The sequence below is a fragment of the Callospermophilus lateralis genome, chromosome 3 (assembly GCF_048772815.1).
Source record: "Callospermophilus lateralis isolate mCalLat2 chromosome 3, mCalLat2.hap1, whole genome shotgun sequence".
Classification (NCBI taxonomy): Eukaryota; Metazoa; Chordata; class Mammalia; order Rodentia; family Sciuridae; genus Callospermophilus; species Callospermophilus lateralis.
The window spans coordinates 5,103,478-5,114,367 of NC_135307.1; the positions used below are offsets into that span (position 1 = coordinate 5,103,478).

General features: G+C 45.6%; 1 protein-coding gene across 5 annotated transcripts in view; it reads right to left on the reverse strand.

The window, feature by feature from the left end:
* Ppp2r5c (protein phosphatase 2 regulatory subunit B'gamma) overlaps positions 1 to 10,601 on the reverse strand; it is a 140,604-nt gene extending 130,003 nt beyond the window's left edge. For 2 of the 5 annotated variants that reach the window (XM_076849635.2, XM_076849636.1), the window contains exons 1-2: positions 10,480 to 10,586; positions 9,783 to 9,848 (exon numbers count right to left, since the gene is read on the reverse strand). In XM_076849635.2, coding sequence (XP_076705750.1) covers positions 9,783 to 9,848; positions 10,480 to 10,506 — 93 coding nt within the window. In that variant the 5' untranslated portion in view covers positions 10,507 to 10,586. Of the gene's footprint in view, positions 1 to 9,782; positions 9,849 to 10,479 lie in introns of all 5 variants that reach the window. The other 3 variants (XM_076849634.2, XM_076849637.2, XM_076849639.1) reach the window with 3 other exon arrangements.
* Between the last annotated feature and the right edge of the window lie 289 nt (positions 10,602 to 10,890).

Genomic DNA, 10,890 nt, shown 5'->3' on the forward strand with positions numbered 1-10,890 from the left:
CCCCGTTGCGCACTGCTTGCGTCAAGAGCACAAGGCTTACTCCCCAAGCGTTTCCGACAGCCATAGGGCAAGGCTACCTGAGGACAGGAACAAGATGTTAGAGGATTCCCTCACCCTCAGGAAAAGCTTCTAACATGAAACATATCATGCCTGAATGTTTAGGTACCCAGAGGTCACTGGACTCCCCACAAGCTCCTCTGTAGCCAGATGTCTACAGTCTCATATAAGTTGGAGTAAAAAAAAATAATAATATCTAGGCAGCAGATTACACGGGTGTTTGCTAGTTTCTACACCTTGAAATTATTCATTCATACAGCACATCAGGCAACTGGCTTTATGACAAAGCCTCACTACCAGACATTTTACGGTATAAGAGATTACTACACTACACAAGCAGCTCCTTCCCTTCATTCAAACTCGAAATTCTAGAAATTCACAACAAGTTGTAAGGTGTTTATTGTTAAATGGGGGCAGATCCAATCACTGGTCTCTCAACAGCTTCTAGGTGGCAAATGAAGCCAAATTCAAAAGATACTTCTTTCACTGAAGTAACTAGCGCTGATTTCAGAGAAGAGTCCTAGGACAGAATCTCAGGGTGACAGTAAGACCACTCTCTTGCCAGACACTTTGTCAATGATGACCCTTACCTGCGTTCCTGTAGTTTGTAGCCCCTGGGCTACATCTGACTCCCTCCTGTTCTGAAAATAAGTTTTATTAGAACATGGTACTTATTTGTTTACCACTGTCTAAAGCTGCTTTCTCGAAACAACAGCAGAGCTGAGTAGTTGCTCAGAGACTGATGTTACAGGCTCACAGAGCTTAGAATTTTCACTCTCTGGCTCTTCACAGAAAAGTTTTTTCTAGGCCATCAATTCCTAGCTGAAAGGCAGAAGCAGAAAAAGAACAGGAGCACTGTCCTTGATTAAGGTCTTCAAAGAGCTTACAAGTATCAACACAACTCTGAGCCTCATTCCTAGTGATAAGGATGGCTGAAGAGAGCTATGACCTCCAGGAACACTGGTGCAACAAGATAGATTAACTCCACAGATGTGGCTTTGACCTGGAAGTCACCCAGGGGAGACTGATCTGACTCCAGGCATCCCCAGAGTCTAGAAACCTGGCAGAGCAGAGGAGGAGTACAGAGCAGGAGATTCACTTTCCATCTGATACTAATCTTCCCATAGCATTTTCTTCTCCTGCAGCATCTTTACAGAACTCGGAACTGGAAAAAAATAGTCTCCACAGAAGCAAACTGACTAGGAAAACTGAGGCTGCCAGTGTTGGAGCTGGCTCTCAGGGAAAAGTCTCCACATTCTGGCCCTTGAGGGTCAAAAGCCTGAGAGCTAGCTCCCGCCAAAATCTCTAAAACAAGTGGTCAGCTGACAAGTCCACCAAGTCCAGGGCCTTTGGCTATTGTGCCAGTACCTCACTCTCCTATGAAGGAAGAACCACTCAGTCCTCAAGCTTGTGGCCCTGTTCTACTTCTGCAGCTGCCCCACAGAGCAGCCTGCAAGACATCTGTACATACTGAAATCACAGCATTCTACCTCCCTGTTCCAAACACCTGATGGCTGCCCATCACCTTCAGCACAAAACCCCAAAACCCTTCCAGAATTGCTTGCAAGATCCTGCTCCAGTCTGCTGAACCCACCTCTCCTCCATCCTCCCACACCCTTCCCATCACTTTCTCTTCAGCCACACAGACTTTCCAGTGGACATGCCAAGCTCACTCTACCTTAGGACATTTGCACTAGCTGCTGCCCTGGGCTAGAATGTTCTTTGTGCCACTGGGTCCTTAAGATTCCACTCCAACCTTTAACACTGTGCCTATGTCAAGATCATTCTACCTACCTGAGCAGCCTCTGCTCTCCGCACACAGGTTGCCAAGGGTGGCCCTACCTAGCAGGGGGCCTGAAGACTCATGAGGACAGATTTAGCTGTAACTGAGGTGCTGAGAGCCCAAGGGCCACTGCTTAGGCCCAATGTAATAAGCACACTCAGAACATTCCTGCTTCACAGTACTCAGTTTTTGTGCCTCACTGAGGGTGACTCCATCATGCAGGGATGTGTTGTTTTGGGGGCTGAACCCCAGAAGTACCTTCTAGGTCACTGGAGGGAAGCAAAGTTAGAGAATGGCCAAGACAAAAGAAAGAAAACATACCAAGAGAGAACCCTGAGGGAGCAACAGGTGTCTGACCCAGAGCTGCCCCCAGCCATGGTGCTGCTTCCCCTGAGCTAAGCAAAATAGTTCAAAGAGACCCTGGGCATTCGGGCCCCACTAGGAATGTGGCCTCCTTGGTGAGACACCTGGACCCCCTGAAGCACCTGGGCAGGGGGAGCCACATACTTCTGTACTGTGCTATTATTAGCCATGTGTGATTTCTGACCCAAAAACAAATACATAAGAGAAACTGTCTTTGAGAATAACTGGAAGAAAGTGAGGCCTCCTGGGCTCCCTGGAACCTGACTTGGGAGTCTTCCTCATGTGTGGCTCTGGGTAGGCTGTCATGAACCGAAAGGCAGATGCAGCTCCCTTCCTCATCGAGGTGCCCCCTTTACTCCTTGCCTTCCTCCTTTCCTGAATTTTATCTACTTCCTCCTCTTCTGCCAATTTATTTGTCTTCTTTTGCTTTAAATTTAACCTGAAATTTGGTATTTAATATTACAAATAATGCTAACAATAGATAAGTTAAAGACGCTCATGTTAGAATTGGTTTTGGAGAACTTGTTAGGGTCCCAAGGCAGCTCTGTCCCAGAGAACTTTCTGGAAAGCTGGAAATGTTCTATATTTGTGGGCTATCAAAACAGGCAATAGCCACATGTGGCTACTGAACACTTGACATGTGCCTAGTGCCCTAAGTAACTAAACTTTTAATTTCATTTTTACTAGTTTATATTTAAATAAAATTGCTAAAAAGAATGTCTAATACTTTTCTGGAGCATTCTAACACCTTCAAAGCTTTGAGGTACTTTGACATTACTTAGATATAAACTTTTGCTGGGCAAAAACCCAGCATTTGATCAGTACTAACTAACACCTGCAGGCTTCAGGTGTCTAAAACCCACTCTTTTTAAGACAGTGACCATAAACCTCATCTTAAAACGTGTATGTACACCCCCAACATGCAGAAGATGAAGAAAAATCCTAGGTGTCCTCAAATTAAAGCATTTTTCCCCTGAAGTTTAAATTCTATGCTTGTTCTCTGCCTCCCCCAAGTGGATAAAACAAAAACGACAACCCTATTTGGACCAGGAGGCACCACTTCACTACAACACATCTGAAACCTGATCAAGAAGGGTACAGGGAAGTCTTGGCTTATCACAACTCCCTGATAGGAAAATTCATGGAGATTAAACACAGCATGGTGCCAAGCCTGACTTGGGCAGGTTCCCAACATTCAAGGAAACACTGGAGACTCTTCTCATGACTGAGTTCTTGCAGACAAACTCCCCCTGCCTTAGGAAGACACTGCCAGGATCCATGCTGGTGGTTGGCTGACCGCCAGCAACTCCACAAGGGCAGGTGGAAACGTCCCCATTGATGCAAGGCAGGGCTCAGCAGCTGCCTGAATACAGGAACTCTTAGCTTCCTCACCACCAAGACAACTGAAGACTGCTTCCTACCTCCTCTCCATGATCTCCTTCTAGGCTGCTGAGGGGAAGAGGAGTGTTGAGTGGTTATGTCTGCACCCTGACCCACCACACAAAGCACTCTCTGAATGCCACAACTCAGCATAGTCTGCTTAGGTGCTTTCAAGCACCTGAGGTTCTTACCCAAAGCTCCAGTGGGCTACTTCCATGGGATGGGTGCCATCCTGTCCCATCCATTCAGTGATGACAGTCTCACTGAATGGGGGTGGGGGTCAAGTTACTCCCAAGTACACTTACGTCCAGAGGCAACAGGTGTCACATGTCACAAATAGTGCAACAGTCAACTTAAGTTCTTAGCAGGTCAGGACTGTGTGTATTGTTTTGATCCTCACAGATACTCCATACAGACCTGTGCAGGGCCAGAGATGCTCAAAACAAAGCCGTATCTCACTCTATCCACCTCACAAAACATACTAAAAATACATTCCACTGAGAAACAATCCCCAAATAAATTTAAATTAGGAAATATATTTCAATGGATATCCTCTTTTGAAATGTTTTAAATTAAATAGCTTATGAGACCATATTAGCAAGATCTTATAAGACTACTCTTTTTCTACAAAGTATGTAAAAGCAAACTAAAAATACTCTTTCTTAAAACTGTCACAAGACATTACAAAAAGTTTTAAGTATCACAATTTTCTGCATTAGTATAATGTTCTTTACTTATTTATTAATATTTTTTTAGTTATCAATGGATCTTTTCTTTCATTTATTTATTTATGTATTTATTTACATTTGGTGCTGAGGATTGAACCCAGTGCCTCACACATGCCGGGCAAGTGCTCTACAACTGAGCCATATCCTCAGCCCCAATGTTGTTTATTTAAAACAAATAACAATAAATGAACAGTCTGTACTGAAATTCCCTTAGGCTATCAAAAAGGTAGTAAAGAAATAAACCTTTTTTTAAAAATTTTTTTAGTTGTAGGTGGATACAATATCTTTATTTTATCTGTTTTTATTTTTACATGGTGCCGGGGATCGAACCTAGTGCCTTGCGCATGCTAGGCAAGTGTCCTACCACTGAGGTACAACCCCGGCCCAAGAAAAAAACCTTTTAAACAAAAGATTTTTTTTGCCAATTTATAGCATCAGAAAAATCAGCAACCTAATTGATTTGAAGTTCTCCTTTTTCTTGAACGCTTTTAAAATCGACCAACCAAATATTTCTTAACTCCATAGCTTAGTATACATGGCAAGTGTAAAGAGGAATCATGGGGTTTCCTCTATTTAAGGAGGCAAGTTATGGGTAAATAAAGGTGGTTGAAGCCAACATGAATTACAATTAATGCAGAAAATAATTACTACCCAAGTTTAGAAGACAAAAAAAAAAAAAACATGATCCAAGATAGGAACTCAGCCCCCTTTTTGGTAGTTCCAGGGAATGAACCCTGGGCATTAGCACATGCCAGGCAAGCACTTGCCACTGAGCTACATCCCCACCACATAAAAACAAAAAAAGCATCCCTTAAATTTAGATGAGTTCAAGTTGGAGCTAAAAAGATAAAGTGTTCAGGAATAGAAGATGGAAAAAGTATTCTAAAACAGAGGCCCTCAAAGCATGGTCTGAAGCTCTCTCAGTGTGGTCCCCTTAGGTATTTTCCAGAATCCAAGAGGTCAAAATTGTTTTCATAACACTAGGACCTGACTCGTCCTTTGAGCCACCATGATATAGAACTTTTCACAGGCTACATATGTGATATCAAGTAGATTTGCAAAACCAGAGCAATGACTCTTCTCAATTTTTTCAAGTTGTTTTTCATACAAATGTTACATTTGTTAATGTGTAATGGGAGTTATCATTAGATGAATTAACATTTAAAAACCTTGTTCTAATTTCTAATTTGAAAAATATCAATAGACAGATATAACCCATCTAAACAAAAACTCTGTGGGGTTTTCAACAATTGAAGAGTGTAAGGAATGCTCTCCCTCTGCTTGAACACTGCTATTCTCCAGGAGCCAGCATAACCAGGTGAGTGTGCCAGTCCTGCTTTGCACACCGCTCAGCAGGGGGGACTGTCCTCCTGGAGACAGCAATGCCTAGATGCTTTTTTGCCTGCTACTGACACCTAGTGGATAAGCCAGGAGATTGTGAACCTTCAACAAAACACAGAACCCCAGGATGGCCCCACATGTCCAGTGTAGACACTGAGACCCTTGGTCTGGAGCTGTGGTGATCCCACAGGGCACTGGGTGTCTACCAGCTGTGCAGCTTATACATGGACAGGAGCAGAAGCCAGGGCTCACAGTAGATCCAACTGCTTCTTGGAGGTCCCAAGGGCAGCAAGCTCAGGGCAGAACCTCCTAACTCCCAAGCTCTACACTTGCACTGATGATCCACTGCATAGCCTCTACCTTCCTACATACCTGGGCTCTGGGCAAGAATGGTGGGAGGCTGGGAAGATCGAACCTAGGCATGACAATTAGGAGTGGGGAATTCCATTCCTACATAATTATTACATAGGACTCTCCAAAGGGATTTTTCAAGTACTAAGAGGACTTCTTTTGGTCCTCTCCAGATTTCAGTTGAGAGTTGTATGGAAAAATGCTGGAAAGAGTGATGGAAAATGAGGTACAGGAGACCCCCAGTGGAAGCCTGAAGCTCAGGACCCAGTCTACAGATGGTGGCTTTGGTTTTTCATGGAGGGGAATCTCCCTGGAGGCAGCTACACCACCATACCACTTTCCCTAAATGACTCTTACGGCCCTCATTTACGGCCCTCATCCCACAACTCAAGAGAAAACTCCTGCTACAGAAGCAATGAAGGGAAAGTCAAAAAGCATTTTGAAAACATACATAACATGTAATGGGTATATTATTAGTTTAAAAATTTTAAAATTTCAATTTTAATTTATAAAATTAAAATTACTACCTAGAACCATACAACCTCAGGCAAGTCTGACTCCCTATCTCTGGAAAGCTAGGGTGTGGTGGCAATGGAATGTAAAAAGCACAAATTATACAGAGAAAGAAGTCATTCCTAAAGGTAAGTGTCCAAATAAGCTCCCTGGTTGGAAAGGACTTTCAGACAAGCAAAACACATGATCAGGGGACAGTACCAAACCACCTTTAGTGAGCAGAAAGCAAAGTACTTCAGAAAAAGCATTAACACTTCTGAAAATGCAACTCTGGACCCAGTACACAAATGAAAAAACAAAACAATGCAGCAACAACATCCTCTGGTCTGACCCTATAAAATGAACTTGAGGATCTCAGAGCAATTTCTGAAGATTCGAAACGTTCATAAAATGTGCCTAGTCATGCTTTTCTTGAGGCAAATGTTCCTGAGATCAGCTGCTCAAAAACATGTTCCCTCTGTCTATATCCACAACATTTTCCAACTTCAAGTGACCAAGGAACACAGTTGTGGCCCCATTCTTTAAAGGTGTGCTATAAAATAAACCAAGAGCAAGTGCAAGACAGAAACTTTTATTTCCAGAAATTGTGGATAAGTAACAAGTCAAATTAAACATTCTATTTAAAAGATGGGCGGGGAGGGGGATATACCAATGTCACTTAAGTAGAAATTTCTAATGAGCTCAGAAGCCTGTATGACCTTTAATGTTTTGTCACCCTGAAAGATATGTCCTGCTGTACATCTTGTCAGAGGAATTTCTGAAGAAAAGCACAACCTACTCAACTGGGTCACAAAAGTTAAGCAGTGTCACTTATGGCATTTTTTTTTTCCTAACCCCCAGGCTGAAATACTGTCACTGTCCTACTCTATTCTCTCTCCCACACTTCAATTTATGAAACACCCATGCCATCTAATGTTCTCTTGTTCTAACCAAAAGGCGTTCTGCAACATAAGCCAGGTGGTGCTACCTGGTCTGCTGTGAGGCTAAAAGACAGCCAGGCAGGATTCCAGGATTCCAAAGCACAAGGATGCTTTACACACTAGAGGTAGCATATTAAGTCAGCCACAGGCCAAGATCTTGGAATATTTTCTCTGCTGGAAATATTTCCCAAACCTGGCTGGTCTGCCCTGGAAGGGGACTCTTGCATGTGCCTCCAGGAGTGCTTGTGAAGGTGATGTGATATCAGAAAGGCTTGAAAAGCAACATGGGAATATCAAACCTATTTAAATTGTTCTGGTTAAAATATTCAAATCCAGAGTAACACTGAGACACATAAGAGGAGAAATGTGTGCAGAAATGGTTCAATTCACCTGCGTGAGTCAATCATATTTGGTAAGTGGGTGGAACTAGAAGTGAAGCAGTGAGCTGACGGGGGGAAGCAACAATCAAACAGAGTCAACTCAAAGTTCACATGAACTGAAGAGCCTCAGTTTGTACTCCTGCAAGATAACGACACAGTGTCATGCTTAATGTGCCATGCTGCCTCTGGTCTCCTTATGAGGAAGTAGTGAAGGACCCAATATTTCAGTGTTTTTCAGTGGCAATTTCAACTCTGTGGCTCCAGCTCCTAGACAGTAGCACTAGAAAAAATACAAAAAGACAAGTGGGGCATCACACTCAGACACTGCAGGCCACTCTAGTCTACTCAACTGACAGCCCAAGAACCCAGTTCATCTCACAAACACACACAGCAGCAGTTTTGGCATCTTTGAATTACTGATGGATTTTTCAGGTTCAAACTTAACATTATTCATTTTTATAGCCAAGTTCTTTCCACTACAATGGGAATAAAATAAATGTGCAGATTGACATTTCTTTGTGATCCTAACAGCAAGGGAAGACAGATATATTAGCAAGAAAGGTTTGGGGAACAGTAGGAAGTCTTAGCAGTTTTAATGAAAGCAACACACTGAAAAAGAAAGCATGCTACATGCACCCCTGCAGAGCAACTATGTGAGCTACACTCTCATAAGGGTGGCACAGGAAGTAAGCAAGTCAAATCCAAGCATGCCACAGTAAAACTTGATTGCTGTAAAGAAAGGCTAGGGAAAGACTGGCACAAATAATCTGAACTATTGGTACTTAAGGAACATTTTCCAGTTCTACTATTTGCTCTAGGCAGGGCAACAGATTTGCTAGAATGAACCACCTGCTGCCGAGGAGGGCGGCTTAGAATATACCAAATGACAGAGAAAAGATAACCTGGGGCTAAAAAAAAGTCTACTGTACTTCCCAGGCAGAACTTAACTACTAATTTAGTTTATAGGAAAGGGTCTGATGCTCACAAAGTTAATGTCATCTACCTAAGACCAGGGACCTCCATGATCCAGGCCTGGAGAACTGACACTACGCATGCATTCAAAAGGACCTACCAGCTCTGTCTGGGCCTATGTGTCTCTTGAACCCTTGGCCCTAGGTGTTCTAGTTCCTGACAATTAGTCACAAGGAAGAAAAGGCAAAGGAAAGTGGTGACTCTGAAAATCCTCTCAAGGCACAACCATGTCAAGGAACACGGACTTCAGCAGGTAGACATAAGGGTTCCAACTCTTAAATGGGACCAAAGACCATAAGCCAAAAAAAAAAAAATCAACTCACCAAAAAAGGTGGGGGAGGGAAGAGAGGAGAAATACAAGAGTCTACAAAAATACCCAAACTAGGTATATCAAAAATACCACTACTACTGGGTTGAAAAAGGCTAAGCAACTAGCCAACAACAGAAAAAGGAAGCTTTCCCAGAACACCAGGAGCAGAGATTGCACCAAGAAGAACAAGGGTGACAGAAGCCCCTCAGAAAGCCACCTGGCAGTTTGCAAAGGTGGAGGGCGGGGTAGGGGGGGGATCCCCAAGGCTAAAAGGAATTCCAGTCAAAGGCACCCCCTTCACAGGAGGGCTGCTAGGGTTGAGGTGGAAAATGAACTAAAACCAGTTCCACAGATAAACAACTTCTGTTGAAGACCCTGGGTTTTATTATGCTTGTTTTTTTTTGGGGGGGGGGTAATACTTCAAATTGAACCCAAGGGTCCTACTGAACCACTGAGCTACATTCCCACCCCTTATTATTATTATTATTATTATTATTTTGGAGACAGGGTACACTAATTTAAGGAGGCTGGCCTTGACTTGCAATCTTGCCTCAGTCCCCCACCCCAACCCCTGGATCAGGGATTACAAGTGTGTGCCATGGCAGGAGGCTCACCCCCCAGTTTTCATATTTTAAATTAAAAGCTGTTCACGAAAAACTCAAGTGAATATCTGAAGACCATTACCTCTGATTCTACTGTGTCTTGTCCTTCTTTTGAACTTTTCCCACTCTTCCCTGGTTTTGGTGGTTCCTGGGAAACATCAAACAAAAGCAATTAATTTTCTCAATCTTTAGACTGTTAAACATCAGATAAACTACATGTAGTTTCAAAACTGATTTATATAATTTAACTAGAGGTTCTGGTGGTTTTAATCCACACCGTCAGGAAATTTACGTCATACTGTTTAAAGATACAGTACTGCGATACTACACCCCACCCACCCAAATTCGGATTCTCTGGTTTCCTTCGTCAGCATTCGGGGTTGAAAACTTTAAGGAGGGACAGAGAAGCCCAAGTCCATCCGGTGCTCCTGGCGTTTCCAAAGGACCACCTCGCAGCTCTTTCGTGCCCACCCGCTCCTGGGAGCGAGGATTTCTGGGGCCACCCTGACACGCTCCAGCTCCACCTGAGGCAGCGCACCCAGGCCGCCGAGAGCTCAAGCCGCCGCGCCAGCAGCGCGAGCCGAGCCCCGGAGCCCAGCCCGGAGCCCCGCCGTCGCTCCGGCGCACGCAGTTCTGCAGGCGTCGCGGGTCCGCTCCGCTCGCCGCCCGGCTCGGCGTCCCTCCCGGCCGCGAGGCTGGCGGCCGGCCCGCCGCACCTGCGCCCCCGACCGCCCGCCCCCAGCGCCGCGGCCCGTCCCGGCGGCCCCGGCCCCACTCACTTTCTCCTTCTTGGTTTTATTCGGCATGGCTAGTGCGGGCCGCCGCCGCTCCTGCCCCCGCCGCCGCCTGACCCCGCCGCAGCAGCGCCCCCGCCCCGGCCGTCGCGCCGCCCCGGCTGCCGCCGCCGCCACTGCCGCCGCCGCCGCCCGGGGACTGAGTCGTTCGCTCGCTCTCGCTTCCCCTTTTCCAGGCTCTCAGAGGCTGCGGCAGCCGCGGCGGCGGCGGCGGCGGCGGCGGCAGCGGCGGCGGCGTCTCTCCGCCCCTCCCCCGGCCCGCCCCGGCCCGCCAGGCGCCGCCTCAAGCCCCGCCCCGCCGCCCTCAACGGCGCCCTGCCATTGGGCGATGCGCCCTCACGTGGCCTAACGCTCTGCCGCGCCGTCCCGCCCCTGCGCGGCCTAGCCCCGCCCCCT